The 24,468-nt window shown below is 40.3% G+C and overlaps 1 protein-coding gene across 5 annotated transcripts; it reads right to left on the minus strand.

The window, feature by feature from the left end:
• Nucleotides 1–1,178: 1,178 nt before the first annotated feature.
• Nucleotides 1,179–23,975, minus strand: AGBL3 (ATP/GTP binding protein like 3). 5 transcript variants are annotated; one of them, XM_026053533.1, is made up of 17 exons: nt 23,944–23,975; nt 21,790–21,986; nt 21,202–21,379; nt 20,101–20,208; nt 17,937–18,075; nt 16,637–17,416; nt 14,720–14,882; nt 13,461–13,587; nt 12,772–12,869; nt 12,530–12,627; nt 11,352–11,415; nt 7,538–7,606; nt 6,285–6,330; nt 5,107–5,295; nt 3,693–3,741; nt 2,301–2,500; nt 1,179–1,615 (listed from the first exon to the last, which is right to left on the minus strand). In XM_026053533.1, the coding sequence occupies exons 3-17, from the start codon at nt 21,317–21,319 to the stop codon at nt 1,350–1,352; spliced, it is 2,514 nt and encodes an 837-aa protein (XP_025909318.1). In that variant the 5' UTR covers nt 21,320–21,379; nt 21,790–21,986; nt 23,944–23,975; the 3' UTR covers nt 1,179–1,349. The 5 variants fall into 5 exon arrangements, with proteins under 5 accessions (XP_025909318.1, XP_025909317.1, XP_025909320.1 ...); XM_026053532.1 differs by having other exon boundaries at nt 11,352–11,418; XM_026053535.1 differs by lacking the exons at nt 21,790–21,986; nt 23,944–23,975 and adding an exon at nt 20,551–20,707 and having other exon boundaries at nt 11,352–11,418; nt 21,202–21,257.
• Nucleotides 23,976–24,468: the final 493 nt, after the last annotated feature.

The following is a 24,468-nucleotide window of genomic DNA, read 5'->3' on the forward strand; positions in this document are numbered from 1 at the left end:
TTTTAATACTGGGGTACTTTAGACATGACTAGGTTCCTCCTTGCGTTGAAAGAGGATCTAGGTCTGATCTGTGTGGAAAAAAAATACTATCCGGTCTTTGCTATCCTGTACATACTTTATACTGTTCCACTTGCATTAGAGCCATCACTGCAAGATGACTCAATGGCCTTTAATGACATTAAAGTTCTACCCATGCAAGTATCCTAGCATTTTAAACACTTGACCAATTCTTTCTTCTAGCATAATGTTTTATTTATTACTAGCAAAACCTAGCACGACCTCGCTCAACTACTAAAAATGTAACTGTCCTGATTTTGCAGCAGGAGGCTCTAGCTTTGGAGTTAAAATGGAAAAGCTGTAGGGACACATGGGAGGTAGAGCAAAGCGGACAAAATTACTTACTGGAAAGCTGCAGTAGGAAATTAGAAGAGACAAAATTCAACGTCTACCTTAGGACAGGTATAGCAGTGGCCATGCGGGTGTAGATCAGGGGACTGCCTTTCACAGCGCCCTCTCTGCAYGGTGACTGCGCGTGGATGCCCAGGGTAGAGCAGGCACAGAACACACACAYGTGCAGTTCTCTTCCCAAGCACTCCCCTGGATTTTCACTCTGCCCAGCTGAGATTTCCCATGACACGTGTGGTCTGTCTCTTTAAAAACTCCTTCCCAAAGGTCTATTTTCAAATATGTCCACATACATTTTTTACATCCATTATGTCCATTAAAAAAAAAAAAAAAAACACAGAATGACTATTTGTGCACAGAGTTTTTTTCAAATGAGTGTAAAATCTAGTTGGTTCTTGGTGAAATGGCTTGTGTCTCTCCAGTTATCATGGCTTATGACTTTCTAGGTTTTTCTGCTATGACCAAGGAAGAGTAGCTTCAGCTGCTCAGCGAATAATCCCTGTCCCTGAAAATCTCGGGAAACTTCCAAAGAGACCAAAAAAGGGAGAGAGAAATAGGGAYTTAAATCTTCCTCCATTTTTTTCCCTGAAAGTGGACTTAGCCTAACAATCAAAAACCCCAAAACACACCCTCTCCTCCTTCCCCTAACCCACAAGAAAAAATAAATAAAAAAAGCACATAGTGTTTAAGACAAATTATATTTTATATTGAGAAGACACTTGCAGCTAAACTAGCTCATAATGCTGGGTACTTCTTCATATATTGACAGAAACCTTATGTGCTCATTACCCAACTGTGTGTGAACTGTAATTTTTTTTTCTCAGAAAGGAAAAGCAAGAAAATCTTTGGCTTCTCTGGTTATCTATACCCTCACTGGCAAAGACATAATCTGTAATCAGAGTTTTAAGAATTGTTCAGGCAAGTCACACATATATGACACTTTTTCAGATGCCTTCATTGTTTGAAGAACTGAAGTTCCAAAATACATCCTGRTATTTTGTAGCAGATTGTTTGCCCTTTGCTTCAGGCAATAAGGGTGGAAAGAACTGCAATGCATTTTGAATCTGATCGGAATTATTCTTCTTAAAATTTACATCTTGGTTTGCTGTTGCTGTCTTGTTTTTGCTGGGCCTTGTGGCTTTTGAGGAGAGCCTCTCCTTCATCTTCCTTTCTTCCTTACTTGAACTGCTTTTTGCATTAGAATCATGACCTGAGTCAAAAGGAAGAAAAAATAATCAACTACTAAGTTACTGCTTGCTAAGAAAGTACAAGGCTTTGGTTTCATTCACAAGAAACAGGTAGWAAGTCAGGAACATGCATTTCCTTTACTATAGGAGAGCCACGGTATAATTCACGATCATGACTGCCAGGTAAAACCTTCTGCCCTGGGCGTGGGACCTTGCTCTACTGTTCCAGCATTTCGATCTTCTATTAAAGGATTGATCCTTATTAAAGGATTATTTCAAAGAGTTCACAGAATCATACTATACAACCCTTTATGGTATGTGGACACATATGAAAAGGTATGAACTGATGGACAGAGCCTCTCCTACAGGGAGCAGGAGAAGAAGAGGACAGGGTCAGAGGCATTATCCTTTGCCATTTGGCTGAGATTTTTTTCAATTCCTTTTCAGTGAACTGTTCAGCATGAAGATGTATAAAAGCTTTTGGACCTCAAGTGTCTGAGCCGAAAACCTTTATGAAATCTGTTCTGATATCCTCCAGATATCCTCCAGAAAGTGTCAGTTACTTCTGAGAACATAGGAGTTTTCTATCCCTGTTACAGGTCTTGCTACCATCTGTCTCAGGGCTTTCAGTACCTGAGGATACTAGACTAAGAAACCCACCAAATCCTATTGCTTTGTGAATCCAGAATAGAACAATAACCAAGAAACCTTTTGCATATTGAAATGTCTTCTCTGAAGAGTTGCAGACACTTTTGCTTTCCAATTTCTTCATCTTCTGGGAGATGAGATTAAAGCTGGATGAATGAAAATTCTCTCTTGTAGCCAGGACTACAGCACTTTTTTTTGGCTCCTGGGACATAGATGGCTTTTCATGAATACTTTCAGCACCATAGGGAAGTCTCTTAGAGCTAAAACATACAGAGGTCAACCAAAAAAAAAAAAAAAGAATTATCGCCACATAAATTCATGACAAAAAATCTTTACATAAAGATGACAGCCTAGAAGGTGTATCATTAACAGTTAAAATTTCTGCTACTTTAGWTTGAAAAAAAAAAAGAAGCGTTTTTCTTTACTTCAAAATACACAGAATCACAATGCCATCATATCACCTAGAGGACACTAGTGCCAATATATAACCTCTATACCAATATCCCCTCTGAATCAGATAGATACACTCATGATAGAAGGAGTAGGGATTTACCTTATTATCCCAAAATTAAACAAAAACATCATACACTCTTGTCTCCTCTTTCTCAGGGGAAAGTCTTAGATTTTCCAGTTTGAGTACCAGTGTCAGAGCTAAAGGTGCAAAGCAGTAATCCCTGAACTAATATTGTGTGAAGAAATTAATATATCCTATTTCATAAGGTATTTGTGACAGGATCCACTGCAGTCAGATTAATTAGCCAATTCCACTTTGCTCTGACTGCCCAGCAACACACAGGAGTGCACTGGGCTAGACCAGAGCATTTATCCTACCACTAGGTGAGTATTTAGGAAAGTAATCAACACTGACCAGCACTGTTACCGCCACAGGGTCTTGCACACCCGTAAGAATGCACAGCCTGCAGTGTTCACTGCCAGAGAACTAGAACCTGAGGTGGACTGGTGTGTAGCGATCAGCTGGATACCGATACCATGATGGCATTATGATTTCAGGTGTAGTACATACCAAACCATCTGCTAGAATTAGCAGATGCCCTGTTTTGGACTCCTGTAGTTAGCCCAGCACATCTTTTGTTCCTTGATCTATATCCCYGTTTCTTAGTAGTGACACTGCCCCATTTTCTCCTTCCCCCCTCAGGCAACAGCAATTGTTTCCTCTGTGCTCCTGGGAGGCCAGCAAGGGAAAGAAGGGCTATATGCTGAAGGAGGGGATCTAGCACCTCAGGTGGGATGGAAAAAGAAAGGCTTTCTGTCTTGCTAGCACCAGCTAGCACTACAGATTCCACGAGAGGCAAAGGAATAAGGCACAATGTCACAAGAACACAAAGAGGAGGGTGGATTTTGAAAAATCAGGCTGAGAACTTGGCCTGATCCTCTCATCCCTGCTCCTTGTGAAAGTCTAGATGCATTTCAAATACTACTACTTTCCCCTACCTTAGGCACCCTCCTGCTTGCTTCACAGAGGTTGTAATTGGCAATTTTACTGGAGAAAAAAAAAACCCAAAAAGGTACACATCAGATCCCTTCAAAAAACAGCAAGACAAGAAGCATTCTAATTTCACCTTGGCTAGTTCAGGCTCAACAGTTGGTTGAAGTGGATTAGAGTTACAGTAACTAGACGTCTTGGACATCAAGCCACTTAGATACTTTAAACAAATGTAAAGCAGCTAGTTCTGAGCATTAAGACTTACCTCATATTTAGCAAACTCAAATTCACATTCCCATCTCCTGTCTTCTACTGCCTAACAAAGGGTATTTTGGGATGGTGACACTGCTCAACTTCCCCAGAAAGTGTTCTACTATGGTAAAACTGCAGTCAACAAGTGAAAGTGCCAAAGACAACAGCATTCTCTTGCTCTGGTAGGACTGCAGCTCTGCTGCAGAGTTTGTTCTTAGTCCTAGTTTTTGCTTCAAGTAGTGTGACTGCGTTCGACATTCAAATCACACCAGACACAACCCAATCGTTAGATCAGGGACTACTCTGTGGAGGATGGATTTAGACTAGAACATCATGTACTCTTCTGTGTTTCTCTTTTTGGACGATGATTCCATGGTCATTTTTAACTACTGGAAATGCTTTACTGGACCATCACAGAAAAACAGAGATCCAGAACTGAGGAGTCTGAATCTTAAGGCCTTTTATTGGGAAGTGGAAAAATTCAGGCTGGAATCCCCTAGGCTGAGGATAAAATACCACTTAGCTGCCCCTCTTACTGCTAAGCACTCTGATCACCAGGCTTTGGTGAGGAAGACTGCTGCACTCCCGCTACAGTAGATGATACACATGGCTGCTTTGTGTGTGCTCTTCACTCTGGTGGAGTGAAGCAGGCGTCACAGTAGGTAACACAGGAGGTGTCTCCTGAGCATATGGACAAGGGTGGGAGCGGGAAAGCAGAGGCAGCAGTGCCAGCTCACTGACCTTGAGGGGAGCTACGTGTTCCTGGGCAGCTGGGCTGCCAGGGATCACTCCAGGACAGCTGGCTTGCTAACASTGAGATGGCAGCAGCGTAAGAGCAAAACACACAGTGAATCTGGAAGGAGCCTGGCAGCCTACCCGGGGTTCTTCTTGTTGCACTGAGGCAGCAGCAGAACAGGGACTGCAGTGCAGGTGAGATAAAAGTGCATGAGTCAGAGCAACCTTTAGGCTACAGATCATTTCCCTTCAGGTATATGATATCCCTTCAAGCATAGCACCTCTCTTCACTACACACACTGCTAATGAAATAACAATATTTTGACTCCCATAACCTACGKGATTTGGAGACTCCTAGCTGTATGATCATCTCTGCTTGCAAGATATTGGGCAGTTTTCCAGACCTGTTTGGCTGCAATTTCTCCTAGTCCTTACCTCTGTGCTGGATCTTTTCTTCCTTCTCCCTTGACCTGCTCTCTGTTTTCAGAGGACGACATGCAGAGACTGTCCTAACTCCTCCTCTACCACTTGCATGGCATGTTTTTTGAAATGTGGTAGGAGAAAGAAAAGGATTTGGGGATATAAAGTTTTCTGTAGACTGGGAGACAGTATTCCAGATAAAGTCTAAAAACACATAACAAAGTAATAAGAGCAGTTAGTCAGAAAGGATTCATTCGTTTCCTCTAAGCAATATCAATTCCAGGAAAGGTGAATGTGATCTGTTACATTTTTACCCTGGGGCATCCTACACAATAACAAGCAACAGATGCAGCTGCAAAAGGAAGTGCTTGAAAAATCTCCCAAGATTGCAAAAACCTTCTAAAAATCATATTATTAGTGACTACTCAAGTTCCTTATTACCTTCCACTTTTGCAGGCAAGCCCTGAGCAGTTGTAGCACTTACACTCACTTAACCAGACCGAATCTGACTGTCCCACACAAGTTGATTACAGTTATAATTATCTGTGGTGGGGAAGTGGGAGTCACTGCTTGTTACTTCATCGTTCCCTTCACACTGCATGTGATCTGTAGGGCCACCAGTTCTTAGGCAGAACTAGATTAGCTGTGCCTGGCTTCAGCACTGTGCAGTAAATACCTTATTGGAAGAGCAGGGTGAGGAAAGAAATTATTGTTTGAGTTTCATGATCTGTAGGTGAGATGAAGCAGTCTGACAGACTATGGGAAGGCATGACCCTTGGACATAAATATCATTACAAAATCCTGAAGTCTTTTTATTTTGAATGAAGAAGTGCCTATATTGTTGATGCAGAATTTCATTAATAACATTTAAACCATAAACTGAAATGAAAGCAAAAATGAGAATGGGGAGGGACAGGCAAGCACAGGAAAACAATCTTCTGGTTATCTTCACACAGGTTTAAAAAAATATGTTATGAACTCAGGTTCTCTCTGTCAGAGAGTCCACATAAGCAAATAATTACCTTTGTATTGTGCTGGAGGTTGACGTGGATTCAATAAGACTGCTACCAGTAAGAGAAGTAGAGTATAATAATGTGAGGAAGACAGTTTAAAGTAAGGAAAAGAATAATAATAATAATAAAAGGCTTATTGGACATTAAAAGGCATACAAGATACAAAAAACGTAGATTTACCTCTGCCTACTGGATCAAGTTCCTGAAACGTTTCAATGCCTTGAGCCTGCAAGAAAGAAGAGAAACACACAAACATTATTAAACATAAACATTATTAAACAAAACAATATTAAATATTAAACACTATTAATATTATTAAGTTCCATGAGACAGAATGARCAAAAGGTATTATTCAGCAGCCACTGGTTATTCAAGATGTGTAAATTACGTTAGGATAGASGAAACTTGGTAAAGGATAACTAGCTTAAGTGGGAAAAGTCTAACATGTAAAGGTGCATCTCACATATTTTAAAGCAAGCTAAGCATTCAGTGCTTAACTAAATCCCCAAAGGTCAGAAAACTCAGCAACTTCTGTTGACTAAGTAAGCTTTTGGGTGGTCAGCATTTTAAAAATGTTTAAGTTCCTTTTMATGAAAAGAAGATAATATTAGACTCTGTTGTTCTCAAATTTTCTAGCGCTTGYCACTACAATCACAGACACATTTTTCTAAATAGTTAAATAAAATGCTGAACAATAATAATAGAGAAATAATGTCTTAAAAAAAATCTTAAACCAATTATACCAACTATCCTGACAATGACATACTAATAAAACTAATGCCAGTAGCTACGTCAGGCAATATATGTTGAGCACCAAATTACATTCTCTAAAAGCTAAGAAGGGATATGACTCTGCTTTACAAATATTGCCAGTAAAAATATTTCAGAGTTAGAGGTTGGCAAAAAAAAGCCTAAATTAATTAGAAAATTTAATGCCTGTTTCGTTTCCCTAAAATAGCCCATGGCCTTYTCCTTTCCTTGCTCTTTGCAACACTCTTTTGAGTGAAAAACACAGGATATTTATATTATTTATATATTATAAATATTTATATTATTTATATTTAAATAGATTTGGCAAAAGTTTTCTTCAACTAAATTAGAAGGGAAATGGGYCTAGCTGAGGGACAGTGTTGTTCATAGTTTCAGAGACTGAAAAGGAGTTGGTATCATCTCCAGCTCTAATGCCCATTCCTCCACAGAAAGAGCTAAAAGTATCAAGTAATACATTAACATAGATGGAATTTCACCGTTTGTTCCTGCTTGGACTTCCATTTTAAAAGTGGGTGGCATAAATTAGATATTATTAAAAAAAAAAGTGTCAGTGACTTTTGTTGACAAAATTGCTTGTCCAAATTTACAGTAGCTGAATTAAGCTGTCATATATTACTTTATGTTGTGTTAGCATGTTTTTACTGGGATAAAAAAATGCTCACATTTTTGCCTTCATAACTTCTCTCCTTGGCAATCCTGTGAAAATGTTCTCCTGATGTTTTGGGTTTGTTCTGCACAGAAAAAAAAAATTGTATATAACCATTTTGATTCATGAGGGAATATCATGAATCAAATCATGAGGGAATATCACGAAAAGGAGCTGTAAATAAACATGATAATCCTAATGCCAGAAAGAATACATGCAAACAAACTGCCCAAGACTGAATTTCTTATGCTGTTCTGCTCAGCAAATATTTATGAACCTGGACACAAACATGTCATACTGACGAGGGACCTCATTTCCTACTCGATTTGGAATGTTTATTTTTAGTCTGGGAACCTGAAGAACCAGGGTTTCTCAGTAGCATGAATTGCCACTGCTCTGTTTTTCCAGTGTACAGGCTCCCGAAAACAAAGATTGGCACACAACAAAAGCAGTCTGGGAAGCAGYGGTCTACCCACTGAACCAATTAAAGTATTCATAGATCAGTATTATAATGCACATGTATATAAAAAGAATTACCCATGAAAATACTGATACGACTTTTTCCTTCAAAATTACATTTTGCTTTCTCTAGGCAATAACAGTAGTGCTCCTGGTWTACATCTGGAGCCCATATTCCAGGCTCAACATGAACAAAATGCCTTTGAGGGTTACAAACAGCTTTGGCACAAATTTCTGTCAAAACATCTCCTATACCTGCAATATTTATTGCCATTCATCTTTTTCAAAGGCCTTTATGCACTTCTGTGGAAAGTTTATAAAGAACAGAAATTTTTTAAGTCTTCTCATCTAATCATCTTAAAAGGTCACTGCTGTAGTAACATAGAGAGAAAACACATGCAATCAGGAAAAGGRCAAATGAAAGAAGTTTCTTGCAGGAATTAGGCTGTTCTTTCAAAGTTTCTTGATAAATTGTTGTAACTTTCTTTAAATAATAACAATATCAGTTTCATATGTTTAATTCCTATTGCACACACACTGCACCCATCTGTTGCTGGAGCCAGTTCTTTGTTTTGTATTAATTCAAATTAGTGCCTAATTCACAAAGTGAAGTAACTTTAACAATGTAGAGGTCCAAATAATCACCTACAGCTGAGATCTCCTAATGGCTTCCTGCTGCTGCAGGAAAAAGTTTCATTCCTTTGCCTTGATCCTACCATCTCTCTGCTCCCCAACCTGCCACTTCACTCACTCCTCCCTGAGTGTTTTGCTACTTCTCTCAAACTGGCTCTGATACTCAGTAAAAATTTCCATGAGCTGATTTAACACATTAACCCAGCAGACAATGACCTAATTTGCCTTTTTTTCCCCCCTGTGTTTGTTTGCTCTCAGATTACTGTATTAAATTAGGTCACAGGAGGCACTAAGAGAAGTGGAAGGAATACATAGCTAGGAATGTGGCAGGGAGACCAAGTGGAAGGTTACATGTGATGAACTATTAGATGGCTAATCACATTATGTGAAGAGTCCTTTGGGTCAAGGAATCCACTGTTCAGCATGCATATGAAGTAACGAAGCTTTACCAAATGCTTGTGTGGGTTCTGTACGGCTTTTCAGTTGCTTTTTATGAAGGTATTCTGCAGTTTTTACTGCTGTTCTTTATTACCTAGCAAGTCTACTAGGCTTTTTGAGCCTACAAATCCCCTGCAATCATGATTATCCAAAAGGTTTCCACAGTTTCAGTATCATTTGGGCAAGTGACCTTTCATCCCAATCCATGGGATGACTACCAGGCACTCCTGTCTTACCACAAGTCATTAGTTACGTGGTAGTCAGCTCAGCCTACAGCTGTATTACAGACATCAGGCACACTTGCATTCTTTGTTTTGTATGCAGCTCTCATAGACTAAAACAAAATTGTGCCTACAGACATCAGAGAGAAAAAAAAAACAGAATCAGTCCCACTGACAGGCATGTGAGTCTTTCCACATAAACAAGTTTATTTTCAGCAGATCAAATGCAAAGGCTCAGCATTTCAGGCAGGCTTTTTTACACTGTTCTCAAGTTACCATTCCCTAGGGCTGCCAGTGCCCTGTCTCACCCTCGCACGCACAGGGCATTGCTTGCGWGACCAGGGCAGCCTGCACAAGAAAGCACCAAGGGCTGAGAGGTACTGAGGCAACCGGCACGCTTGGTGTTAATCAGAAAATATTGCTACCCTTGGCCTGTTATTCATTCATATCATGCTGAGGTTTTCATGAACTCTTTTCAAAAAAATACAGTGCTGGGAAATGTACCTACATGGATTTACTGTTCACATAGTAGTAAACAAACAAACACCACCAAAAAACTCTCAATACTCATCCTTTCTCTGTCTACTTTACTAGCCCTCTGCTACTATGTTTTCCACAGCACAAAACAGATTTTTGGTCCAAACTACTGAGGTTGATATTCTGTATATTATATTATATAATAATAATAATAATAATAATAATAATAATAGCAGTAAATCTGTGATGTCGCTTGGGTATTTATCACAACAGATAGTAAATGAAGAAATTTCAAGCTGTAGTAAACATGAAATAAAAGCCAACACCACGACTGCAACCCTTTCATCAGATATTATTACTTCTCCAGGAGGGTTGGCTGAGTGGAGAGACTGTCCAGACATCTACCTGCAAGTACCAAACCCATCAGCATTGCTTAAACTCTGAACMACAGTGAGACTAAGCTCTGCTGCCAGATTTTGCACAAATATGTGCTCTCCACGTAGCTCTTTCAGCAACACACGCCTGAGCAGAGCACATAAAGGAGCTCCTGACAGTTTCTCTCACCACAAGTGAATTCACAAGATCTTATCTGACAACAACTTGGTTCAACCTAGTTCATCACTGAAACTAGACCTACAACTCCAAACCATGACAGCTGTCAAGCTTCCCAGCCATCTGAAATGCTCATTGACATTTGATCTCAAAAGTGCTACAGGTACTCACTTCAGTTTTACACTCTCCTCTGTTTTGGTACAACCACTTCTTTTCCCTCTGTGCGTTTACTGCACTTATTTCACAAACAGGAAGTAACTACAAGAACAACYACAGGAAGTAACTACAGAAACTATTGTTGTGGCTAAAATTCACTCACCAGCTTTCTAAAATCCACTTGCAACAGTTCTTTTTGCTCACGTGCAACAAACATCTCAAGTACTATTACAGCAATCCCAGGCACCAAAGAAATAAACATCAAGTAAACAAAAACACGTCCCCCTCCATTTCCCCCCACCCAAAACATTCAWTCTGTTCCTGTTTAGCAAAACACGTAAACACACGATTTAACAAAATGTCCCAATACCTCCAAGGGAAAACACTTTGCATAATCTAGGGCCAAATTTGCCTACCAGRCTGCAAATAGGCAATGGGGCAGGATCAGTCTTTTGCTGACAGCACTTGGTATCACTGTCACAATGTGTCTGTCTGTGTGAGAGGAGAACACACCTCCCAAACACTCTCGACTATTTGCAAAACACGTCTGAGATTGTTTAAATAGGCACTATACCTTCTGTGCTAAAAGATGGGGTCCTCACCCTCACTCTGAGGATCTGCATCTGCTACATGGCTGAGCAGAAAGCTGAGGTTTTTAAGACTAAAACTGCAGCTTCTGGACAATTTGGGATGAAGGTACGCAGGAAAATTTGATCGGCATGTCTATAGGCTATATAGATCATTTACAAATCTCAGTTACTTCACTGATGTTTTAACTACTATTCTGCTTCATTTAACTCCAGACTTCTTCAAAATAAAGCCTACTAAGGTCTAGTTCTTTCTTCGCAGTATTCAGAAAGAGATGTAAACAGTCAAGAAAAAATCACAGCATACCTTAGTACCTAGTTTTAGCTGGGGTGCAACAAGATCACAGGAATCGGAGCTGTCAGAAGTTTGGCTGCTGTGAAAGACAAGCATTATTTTGTTTTACTTCCAAATTTGATGACCACAAAGAAGTATTTTTATTCTGAATTCATAACAACCATTAGCTGGTGTTCCCTGTACTAACCCTAGCTGCAAAGATGTAAATATGCTTTCCACATGTATGTTTTTCAGACCTATGCTTTAGTTTTATAGACCTACAGATAACACTMAAAAAAATGGGCATAATTTTAGACACAGGCTCGTTATTGAAAGATGACATCTCCTGATTATAGATAGAGCTTTCTTTTAGTTCTACTTCACTTAGTTTCTTCCTCCCCTCTTAAATCCTCTCATGAACATCACCCTCTTTGTCTTCAGTGAAGCTTCTGCGAGCTCTCATATGTTAAGGCAGGCAGCATCTCTCCCCATATCTTTGCATTTCAGCATCAATTGTGAAGCTTGGCTGTTGATTTCTCCAATTTCCAGAAATATGTTTTTAGGGTCCATAGCCTTTCATGGTACATAAATGCCCATATCTCATAAAGCACCTGCACAATTGGTCCTGYTGTCTCTCACAGTCAGAACTGGCACAGGAGGGGCTGATGGTTTTTAATGGCAAGTGCGCTGCTTGACAGTTACCCTCTTGCACTGTCATCAGTTACCCTGAAATCATCTCCTTTGCTTTAATGGAATCAGTCTAGCACCATCCCTGGTTAATGAAATTACATATAAACAAAAACAGAACAATATACCTTATACTATAGCTACATTGCTCTGCAAAATGTCAGGCTGAAAAAGAGCACATTGATTAAATGATGCAATGGACCAAGCTCTGTACCAGTGCAGTTTCATCTCTCCTTAAGAGCCTGTGGAACTCAACACTGCATGAAAGGAGCACAGCTTTCCTTTGAAGGATACAGTCAGCTTGAGCAGACACAGAGCTCTATTCCCAACTAAGGGGTTATTAAGGTTTGTATAGTAAGACTTACACGTGGCCATCTTATCGGAGTGCAAATATTAAGGGTCCATCTTTAGTAAGGCTTTTAACTTTTATTCCAGCACTCTCTAGGGGATGTAGAGGAAGATTTAAAAAACAAAAACAAAAAAACCCCACAAACACGTGGCACATCTTGATAGTTCTAACTTACCTGGAATCCCTGTCTAACACATCAGAATTCAGGCCCTCAGAGTTCAGCTTAGCTTGCTGTTTCACCATTTCCTCGTGTTCCTTCAGGCACAGGTAATACTAAGAAACACCATACATGCAATTTACTGCTTTATCGAAAGCCATTATCAAATTTACTATTACTGTAACTGTGCACAGTATCTTATTTTGTCACAGTAAGACCAAGTGAGGCAGTGACAAAGGCCTGGGAAGAACTTGCCTTACCTTCATATTAGGAACACAGTAGTCCAAGAGAGCATCACAGAAATGGTGTCCTACTGACTCTAAGTCTTTTGTGTTGAAGTGGGTGCTTTGTCTCTGGCCTGCAGCATCAGAAATGAAAATGCCAGGCATAGTGCTGGCTGCCAGCTGTGCTATGTTCAGCATGGTGGCTGATTGCAAACTCACACATACTTCATTGAAGAATGCTAGGTGGGTCTGCCTAGCAGAAAAGTTTTATACAACTGGTATTACATATCATTGTCTTGACTATATAAACAAATGTACCCACTCAAAGGGATTTAACTATGACTTTCAGCAGCAATTGTCTCTCTCACTGTGCACCCATACACCGAAGCGCTACATTCTCTTCCAGAAAACTGACCCTCACACAGCTGTTTTCACTTACTGCTTTATTTTGCCATCCACTGATATCTTATCTGCATTTCTATGATACATGTGTAATAAACACTAGCAGTGGCCTGGAAGGTCACTAGGCAAGTGCCCTAGTTTTTTTTTGGTTGGTCGGTTATTTTTRAATCAGCTCTCATCTTAGATCATCATTCATTTCTACTCAATGAGACAGAAGACCAACAAAGAGAKGGAGGCTCAAACTACCATTTTCCATGGAAAAAAATAAATATAGGGTCTTGTTTGATGATTTCTACCAAAAAGCTATGGGAAAACGGGCTCACCCAACTTAGAGCCACAGATGGAGGCTTCCAAAGTGTAGCTGTTGCTGATCCCCATCTTCCACATCACAACTCGCCCTGTGCCTTCTTTACTCTTTTGTACTTTGAAACGGCAGTCTGGGAATGAGAACTTAAATGAGAAGTACAGTGTCAGCCTTTGAAGTAAAATGAAGATACAATAATGTTATTTTAACCCTGTAAAGTTTTCTGCCTCTATCAGGCAAACAAATGAACATTTTTTATGCTACCTTACTGTAATATTGCACTACATTCTTCATAGTGATCTCTGTCATTACTAGTATAATGGAGATTTATGTAAAACAACAATTCTTTGATTAGAAGTTTATTTTTTTTAAAAAAGACTTCTGTGTTTTTTTGAGGCTGTCTATATTTACTAAATAAGCCTATATAAGGAAATGATCATCTGACTTATCGCAAGACCTCATTTATACTAACACACATATTTAACAAAACTCTTTCTTGAAAGCTCTTCTCTCATGAGTTAATATATCAGCAGTGTGCTAATGTAACCTACCTGGAGTTCACAACCACCTTCTCCTTGATACCTGAATATAATAGCATTAGCTGCATTAATGTGCTAGTAGATTAATTTGTGGGTACATGTATTTACTGCTGAACCTTTGCAATCTTTCTRGTTTAAAAGCAGCTCTTTCAAGTCAGATTTTGCTGGAAAATGTTATATTTGAAATGCAATCATTTCCTACTAAAAATATATTTCTTTTCCAATTGAAATAACTTACACAAACAAGGAGATTTTGACATAATTTTCAACATAAAATTTTCAAAACTATTTAGCACAGAGAAATACTTTCTGACTTTGTCTTAGTTTTTTATTTTCTTAGTCTTTTGTTTTTATGTCATTTTTATAATGTATTATAAAGCCATATCTAACATATTTACATGTAAAATTTCATGTTAGCGTTTTACATTGGCAAAGCAAAATGCAGTTTTACTTTCATACTTCCATTTTTTATTCTTAGAAAACCTTTTAACATGCTTTTTGTCCCAGTTTTTGTTCCAGTTCAGCATGATATAAATTTATATTAATATTGTCCAATGCAGAAATTCTCAAAGGAAAAGGTATTTCATATTCCTACAAYCTGTAATTTTAGCCAATCAAATGTTATTTTACTGGACAAAACTCAGTTTTTCAGTGTATATGATACCTCTATAAATAAAAACTGAGATCCTAGTGGGTGTTTGAAGTTTCAGGTGAAGTTTCTAGCCAGAATTTTGCTTACCTTATCTGGGCAGATCTTGCTCAACAAGAGTGGAAAGACCCGTGGATGCAAAGTTGGTGCTTTTGCTTGTTGCTTTCTTTCACAACCATATACAAAGACATTCTTTTTCCTGTTGTGACCATGGAGATCACAATACAGAATAATGTCACGTTCCTCCATCACTCTGTAATATAAAACAACATAGAATATTTTACTAAAAGTTTTTCTTTCTTTCACCTCAAAAACATTAATCTAGGCTAATGTATCACCGAATAAACATTGAAACTCACGTTTAACATAAACAGGAAAAAAAAATTAATGAGTTTCATATTATGAGCTTTAAGGTAAGCCTTTGGTATGTCAGTCAGTTCCATGCATGTTCAGTTCCATGCAGGATCAAAATACTTCTCACAGTGTAGTATTAAGTAAGATATTAAAGCCTACTCTTGACACAGGTTAGTTCTGCTCTTGACAGTGGTGAGCTGTCTTCTAGAATTTCAGAAGTTGGGTGGGCACCACCTTTCAAAACAACAAGTCCTACCTTTTTTTTTTATTTTGATATGTTATTTCCTTGATCTATTTCTGTCCAGCAGCAGCATGTAGAGTGTTTTTCTTCTGCTCTCTTAGTCTTAGTAAATCTAGTCTTTACTAGATTTTCTCTTAGTCTTTGTAACTCTAAGGCTGTTATACAAACCCAATCTATGGCTGTATACTAGGGCATGTTGTAGGGCTGAAACATCCCACTTTTATCTGCAGCTGTTTTGCTCTTGTACATAGGCTCAATCTCACATGCTTTGCAATTATWATATGAAGCACAATCAAGCAGCTGAGAATAATGCAAGGAATATTCTCCTCCTTATTAAGGGCAGACACATTAACTTCTATAGCGTGTCAACTTTCTGCACAGTACTATCACTTAACTAACTTCCTAAAGAAAAGCTTCTGGTAAACATGCTTGGATTTAACTCCCCATGCCCGCCTCTACTGTCCAATTCCTGTTAAAGATGTTTTATGAGGAGGAGGTGATGGCACCAGAGCAAGTCATCTTGGAGCTTTCATTTGGGTGGCAGTTGGAAATCCATGCTGGAATCAACAGGAAGCAATAATAAACACGTCTTGGCTGACAGCTGTGGAATATGAGCCTGAAAAACTGTAGTAATTCAGCACAAATAATTGATGTTAATTACAGTGTACTCAGAAGTCCAGGCTCTCTTCATACAATAAACTAGAGAAAGGGATTCTCATAGAAAAAGAGAGGCACGACGCTCATCTCCTTTATGCTGTCTACATGTCAAATATATTCATTTGAAGGAACACAGATCTTATTTAAAATAGGTTCTGACTGACATCTCATCAGAAAAATCACATCTACTAATTCTTACACTGGCTTCTTGCACAATAGTTTATTGTGTGAGAAGAAGAAAATTTAGTTTTATACCCAAAATAAATGGGTATAGCCCACTAATGGCTACGTGATTGCATCAGAAMTCAAACATTTGTAGCAAAACATACAGCAAACTTGACAACCTTTCCTGTCAAATGGACAGTTGGGATCTATTCTGAACCTAACTGCATTCCAGGACGTGTCCAGAGGAAGAAAATGAAAGACAAATTGGAACTTTAATTAGTAAATCTTGGCAGTGGGGAGAAATATGTTGAAAACGTTTTGAAGAAAGGTCTTACTTTGGAATTATAATTTTCAAACAGGAAAGAGAACATATATTACAGGAAAAATGTGCACAGTGCTATAAAGGACAGGAAAAAAAGAAAAAAGCCATCACTCTGAAATGCAACACAATGTGAACAAAGCAGTCAGGAATGCTTGGGTACAGAGCAAAGATGTAAATAATACCAAACCAATACAGACCACATTAACATGGAAACACTGGAAAAAAAAATCACTTACTTTCAATTAAAAATATTTAAAAAGGGGGTTACCTTTTGATCATGTTTCGGGTATACCAGATGGAAGGGTAAAATTCCTTCAGGTTTGATTTGTATTTGCGGTTCAAGTCCTGACCTGCTAAAGAGCAGCGGTGATTTCCCACGATCACACCATCTGGATTCAGCATTGGTATCACTTTGAAGACAAAATTGTCCCTGAGCACTTGGGCGTTGCCTGAATTSCCAAGAATATAATCCAGAAAGCCTTTCATGATCCAGGAACTGTTTGTTTCCCCTGGATGAACCCTTGCAGTTAATATCACAGCCTTCCTCTTTGTGTCCTTGTCACCTTCATGGGGGTTGGTGATTGTTAGAACATACACTATGTTTCTTGCCAGCGAATGGCACAAGACGTGGATCTTGCAGAATTTGGACTTCACCGGATCTTTAGAGATGGATACCAGGTAGTCCTGAAGGTTGGAGTAGGTGTAAGGATAGCAGTGGGCAAAATAGCAGGTGTCTCTGTTGTGAGGGAACTGGAACGTCCAAGTGAGTGAGAAATACTGCCGCCCACCTCGGCCCGCGCTGTTCCTGTAATACTTGATTTCGTTTCCCGTCCTCCGCCAGCCAACGTTGTGTTTCTTGGCGTCTGCTTCCGAGTAGAGGAGAGGGCGCATGCCCCGTTTGTAGAGGCTGTTGGGCTTGCTGAAGTTGACAATGGTGAAGCGATAGGGCATCCCCGCCTGCGTGTTGCTCACTTGGAAGTAGTACCACTGCGTGTACTTGCTCGTGTAGAGGTCGGTGCGCAGCGTCAGCTGGTACTCAAACTCATTCCTGGCAGCCAGGAGAAACAAACAAACAGCTGTGACAACAGTCAGCAGTGCAGCATGATGAGGAGCCACATAGTGCAGAACATCATGGAAAAGCACTCTGTGGTGAGTCAGGTACAAATCTAGCAGATTGACAGCATCAAATCAAATCTAGGCCATGCCAGAAAAAGATGGTGAATTGGACTGAGTCTGTCAATAATGCAATTTATCTCTTCCTCAGGACTTCTAGTAATAATTTGGACTTACTGAAAAGCTCTCCGCATTATGGTTTAAAAGGAAGGACTTAAAAAGGTGCTTTTATTTGCGTAGGAGATTATCACCTACAGAAACTATTAAACACCATGCAATGGCTATTAGATTATTTCATGAGAAGACTATTTAAGACTATTTTCAAAAATCATTCAACCACTGTAATAATTGAAAACAAACTTAGAACATGCTCACAAACCAATGGCAGGCCACTGATACTAAAAACTCTGGTAATAACTAAATCTTAATAAACAAAGAAAAGATGAGAAACTTACACTTTGACCACCTTCTGCAAATTCCCGCTCTCAAATCGTGCTTCAAAGATCAACGTGTTGTCCCCGTTCTCATGGAGGATCTGCTTTGAAGGGGAGAGACCTCTCACTCGAGAATACACAAAACCCGAATCTTTGTTAGCTAGCAGAAAAACAAAACAACAACACAAAAAACAGAGATTTTTTTTATTTCAGTCTGAGTCATTTTGGGGAATATTAACATTCTTCTAGAACATCCTAGAAAGAAATGGACAACTGCATGCAGCTGAGCTTCAAGCGTATCCTGGGTAAACTTCCAAAAAGTATATAAAGATTTTGCTCTCCATTTCTGCTTAACTTTAAGGATTCAGGGCAGTCTGTCTAGGATGTGCCAGTCTCCTCCCCCCCCCCCCCTCTCTCTATGAGCTAAGGGTGATTTATATTCTGTATTGATGCAAAACAGCTATGTTAGGCAGAAAGACCCCTAAGTTCCTAGCTCTCTTSGGTCTTCTCATCAATGAAATAAGCAACATTTCTACTCAAAAAATACATGCTTGTTGCAATCAGTTTATTTTTAAATCCCTACATTCAGCTCTTCTTGTCTATAGGAAATGGAGTCCCAAACCCAACAGCCATCTGGATTTGACACCTTATTCACTGTTCCTCAGATGAGACAATGAAATCATCTCATCTGAGGAACAGTGAATAAGATTTCATCGTCTCATCTCAACTCAAACTTTTATTACCTTCTTTACTACTGAAGTCCATTAAAAAGCGGAACTCTTAGATCTGCCATCAGCGAGACTTTACTCTTGGCTGCAACATTATTATTTATGTTTCAGATTTTTTTTTTCTTAATTTTAAGGGGAAAGGATCCCCTGTTTACAGAAAGAAGGCAGTATTTTAACAGCATTGTCTGTGTTCATGCCAAATACAGAGGCACAGCTTTTTGCCATAAAAATGTAGAACTCTGAAGTAATCAAAGCTTCATCTCATCTCCATCTGTGCCCACAAAAAGGACAAAGACCATGCAGACAGTAATATAGGCCAAAATGTAAAGAACATCAACTAACAGACAGCAACAGAAATCACTGTCTGCATTTTTTGGGAAAAAAATAAAAGACAGGAAGCTAGGACTGTTTCTCCTTACCTTCATCCTTGCCAGACAAATAAATTAGCAAACCAGTTGCAGAAGACAGAGGTTCTTCTCCAGCCACTGAGCATTTACCATTTTCTTGGCCAGAGGTAGCACTTAATTTAAAGGGAGGAAGTGATGGGCAGTATACCCATACACAAAGATATGGCAATTTGCATGCACATAGTGAACACATGTTGCAGAAGGGAACAATTAAATAAACATGATATCRAAAAATACCAGTGCTTTTCAGTATATTGTAAACCTTTACCAGGTGTGTTAACGACTTCAAGAAGGAGTTCAACTCCTCTTCAGTTTTGCAAATTTGGAAAATTTGTTGTCATATCCACTTCACTTAGAACTGTAAAACTGTATCATTCCTTCTTCAGGTACAAGTGGTCCAGGGCTCAAAATCAGCAAGTTCACTCAAGGCAACTGCATCAGCAGAAAACAAAAGCAGTATGAAGAACCCTGATAATGAGCAAGTGAAATATGGCTGAGGCTACTGCCCCTCAGTTCTGTCCAATTAGTCCTTCCCAGACTTAGAAGCCTGTCATCAAGCACTGATCCAATCTGGACACTTTTTGTTTTGTTTACAAGGCTTAAAAAAAAAAAAAAAAAAAAAAAAAAAAAAAAAAAAAAGCCAGTAAAGCAAACAGTAAAAAAAAAATCTTCTCCAAAACAAACTTTAGTTTTGATCCTGCAGTTATGCAGTTCTAATCTTTTTCAGTTTCTCTTTTGGATTGATGTTAAGTAATCACTCTTACTGATGTTAAGTAATCACTTTCTGCACTCATAACAAATTTCATAACACACTTGATCAGGGTGATTCATACTGCTATTCACAGAGAACAATGGCTTGATGTGAACTTCTGAGATAATTAATAGTATGAGCAGAATGAATGGATGAGAGGACAGCTGCATAACTGAATTCCTTTTCTAACTGTAAGAAAACGATTTATACCAAAATCCTGTTGATTTCAAAAGGCTTTGAATTAGGCTGACAAAGGAGCTACATACAACTGATAGCAACATTTCTCAGGGCACTCCCACCTTCTTCTGTCAGATAGATCACAGTGCCCTCGCCAGCAGACTGGTACGATGGCTTCATTTCCAAACCAGTTGGAGTGTACAACGGCTCAGGCCTAGGAGGTGTCCAATCTGAGAAAAAAAAAAATGACACATACAAAAGGAGTGCAAGCAGGGAGATTTATTTGGCTGGTTGTAGACTGGAGGAGACACTGAAAATTTAGCAATTCATCCCATTTAACTTCAGCTAAAGAACGAGGGAGGCTCCTTTTTGTTTCARATAGTTTGGATAATGTCTTCAGAACTGCATAACCAACACAACTGGCAGGCTTGGTTAGTTTGGTACTTCATGCAGAATAAGAGAAAAACGTGTTCAAAATTCTAGTACCGGCCCAGGGTCATTTTGACTCTAGAGATGGGGAAAGATTCATGACGACAATTAGGTAAAAATCTGCTTTGCATGCCAGCACATACCAAAGGAGAGGCTTGAGATGAGATGGGGGGTTTCAACAACTGCCTGTTCCTAAGCTCTGCACAGGCAGGGGATCACAAGAGATGGGGCACAGATGGGGCATTAGTGACCCCATGGTTTTAAGCAACTCATCCATGGTCATTCAAAGAAAATCCGGACCTGGAGTTGGACAAAAAAGTGAACATTRCATTTAACATATGTAAAGGGCAACACATATAGTAAGATGTAAAATGGAGCTGCAGCCTGATGAAGAGAAGGTATAAAAGTATGTTAGGAAATACATAAAAATGACCTTGAGAGGACTGTAAAATGAGGAAGAAATCACCAATATAAATGACATATTCCTCCCAGCAAAGAACTCCAGGTGCTGACAAATCCCCTTACCTTCAGATTAAAGTCACCAATCCTAGGACTCAGAGAAGCAGTGCAAGGATGAGCACAACACCAGGAAAAGGATGCAAGTAAAGCATCTGTATGACAACTTTAACTGCATTCTTATTCTTATCCTTCTTTCCGTGATAATTAGATCTGAACTAATATTGACTCTTAGGATTTCAATTACACCAATAATAAATTCTTGGCTTCACTTTTACATTTAAGGCGCACGTCCTCTTTGCTCATAAGCCTGATTTCGAGCGTTGCACAAAACTTACCAATGTGCTCAATTCTGTCCCTGATGACCTCACACTGGTGTGGCCAGTGCACTAGGGAGAGCTGGCCCGCAGGAGACAAGCCCTGAAGATTCTGCGGCGCGTTCAGATGGGGCACCATTCTCCGAGCCAGATGACAGAGATCTGCTTTGTCTTGCAAAAAGATGAGCGTAAACAGAATCTGTAAGAAAGTAAAAAGACATCCTTAACAGTCTCTGCTACTCTTGGAGCAGAAGCAGAGCACAGAGATCACTTGCATAAAATTAATACAGATCACTTGCATAAAATTAATACAATTATGTTATAGAAAAGTTGCATCTCACTGAAATGTCAGTTCAGTGCTCTATCCTATTAAGCACACTGAATTTAAAAATAGTATTGAAAAACCAGTTAATACGTTAAACCACAAAGCACATGAATTTAACTGTAAGCAAGAATAGTTTCTTCAAGCTCCTGTAGAAAATACGGGCACTTTTTAAATTTATTATTGCTTTTGTAGTGTTATAGTAAGACTTAAAATGTGAACGCCTGAGCCCAAATCTGTACTGTGCAGTGATACACAAATAACAAATACATCCCCACAAAACTTACCACACACAGAACAGTGCGTAACTAGAGTCACACACAGCATATACCACAGTGAGTTGGTGCTGGCTAGCATGGCACGAGAGGTAACAATCTGATGCTATCAGCACTTCTGTAAAGCATGGGAAGTTTTGTAAGCAGAGGGAATGACAGGAGGTGGGAGGCTGGCTTGTCAGCAGGGAATTCGTCAAAGCTCTGAGAAGCTGTTTGAATTGAAAACAAGACAGAAAAATAAACTTTTAAAAATGTAGTAGTACTAGCACTGTGTAGGGACTACACAGCCCAGAATTAATTAGTTGTCTTTGTCATAAATATTTAAAGATTTACTAAAAACATTCCATCTGTAACTGACTTTTACCCAGAGCACACCAAAAGACTGGAATCTGGCTATTTTATTTATTTTCTATATGCTTCGGGCCTGCATCAGACACTAGGAGCCATAAAGCTTAACTTGCCAGAAAATTTTCTAATTAGTTTTAGATCTGGTCTCTAGAGCTATTTCTTTGCACAACAAACAAAAGACCATCAYAACACAAAATGTTTTCACCTTAAGGACCTGGTTTAAAATGTAGATTGCATCATACATAAAAAGGAAATGAATTAAAAAACAGAAGTGTTGCACACATTCTAATTGCTAACTAATTCTACTGGATACCTGGGTACTCTAATACAACCTGTCCAAAAGAGTAATTGCTGATCAAGGACAGGCTGCAAGATGGGACAGYTCACTTATGTTCATATTAAGCTCATACATGTGTAATGACTTATCTGGGTCAAGAACCATAATTTACGACAAGACCTGGCTCAGATTCTGGTAGCGCTTGGCAGTTATGGGAGCCTTAAAACATCCTTCCTTCTTCATCCTTCTTTCACCCTTGTGATCATGAACGTGTCAGGGAATAAGCGAAAGGTTCCTAACCTGCAGGAGCTGCAGGTGCACTGTGCACTGCTAGTATCTTTTATCACTAATGATTTGATATATATTTTGAAGATGACTATCTCAAATCATTAGTGATATCTGAGGATGACTAAGATTAAAATTCCACGGTAGGACAGCTCATTCATGTTTCCTTTCAGAGGAGCAACAGTCTCTGTTTTGGTTTATGTTATAGCTTGAGTAAGAACTGAATTTGTGCAGTTATTTACTCTCATATTATTCCTGGTTGCCTAAGGCAAAGCATTCCCTCCTCTACTGCTTCCCAAACTTTTATCCCATTGTTTGTTTTGTACACTACTAATATTAATACTATCCTTCATGCAATGAGTCTCTAAATAAAATTCATATGTCTGAATCCTTCTTTTCTACTTCATTTATTATTTTGGCAGAAATCTGGGTTTGCTTGGTCTCACTACTATGTTTACCTTTGTGCCTGCATGGAACAGAAAAAAAAACAGTAAAAGTGATCAGTAACTCCCTCAAGGGAACAGCAATATTGCGGAGTATGGCCATTATTTTKACAGGGCTAGGCTGCCAGATGAAGCATTCCTTTTAAAACAAGGTGCAGAAATGTAGATTTGTGGAGTTTCCCCWGAAAGCAGCACAGGCTGTGAAATCAGTGGCCTCATTCTCAGCTCACGGACAGGGAAAACAAACCTTACTGAGCTCCGCTGCCCACCGACCAAGGGGGCTCTCTCCGGCCCGCTCCTCCCCCGGCCTCCGACGCAATTTGGGCCCAGCCCGCCTCGCTGCGGACCCAGGGCGCCGGGGCCGGTCCCTCCCGTGCCCGGCGGCCCCTTCCCGGCCAGGGGCGGCGCTCCCCGCCGCCAACCGCTGCCAACCGTCACCGGCGGGGGATGGGGGAGCAGGGCCGCTCCCGCGCCGCTTCCCGGGCCGCGGCCTGGCCGGGGATAAGCCTGGGCGGCGCCGAGAGCCGCCTCAGCCTCCCCTCCGGGGCGCGGCCGCCATCACGCGCGCAGCCCGCCCGCCCCGCGCCGCCAAATGGCCGCTGCTCCCGGGGGGCACCCAACGGCAACGCGGGCGCCTCTCTGAGACCCCCGCCCTCCCTCCAGGGCGGCTCCGCCCCGCCAGGGCGGCTGCCGGGGCCTCGAACGGGCCGGCGGGGACGGGCGAAACCCCCAGCGGGCACCGACCCCCGGGCGGGCTCCTCACCGCGACCGCCCCCCTCCCCAGGGCGCCGCGCCCGGCGCGCGTCCCGTTACCGCGGCGACCGCGCTCCCGTCTCGCGAGACTTGGGCCGCCCCGGGAAGGGGGCGGCGCCTGCGCGCTGCGGGGCCGCGTTGCCAGGATACGCCCATGATGCGGGCGCGGAAGGATCCGCCTTGTGGCGGGGGCGCGCGCGGGGGGGGGCGGAAAGCATCGCAATAAAARTGTATGGGTTTCTAAAGGGGAGTCTGTTTTTTTTTCCTATACGTGGTCGTTTCCCAGTCCTTGTCTTCTCATTGTATAGGACTATGCTTTTATGTATGTATGTATGTATTTATTTATTTATTAAGACTTCTATCAGACTTCTATTAGCCCATTGATGGACCAAAGAAATTCTGCTCAGTAGCCTGTTTGCTAGCCACTTATTATATTGTCTATGAACTACTGCATTGCTTCAGTTACACAGCTAAAATAATCAGACTTTCTTCTTCTTTTTTTTTTTTTTTTTCCCCTAGAACTGCTTATGCCTCAAATACATCAAGGCGGATGTTGAAGGCCTCCCTGAGCCTTGGGTGCTATTG

This window comes from Nothoprocta perdicaria, unplaced genomic scaffold (assembly GCF_003342845.1).
Source record: "Nothoprocta perdicaria isolate Ctin4 unplaced genomic scaffold, notPer1 scaffold_116, whole genome shotgun sequence".
Taxonomy (NCBI): domain Eukaryota; kingdom Metazoa; phylum Chordata; class Aves; order Tinamiformes; family Tinamidae; genus Nothoprocta; species Nothoprocta perdicaria.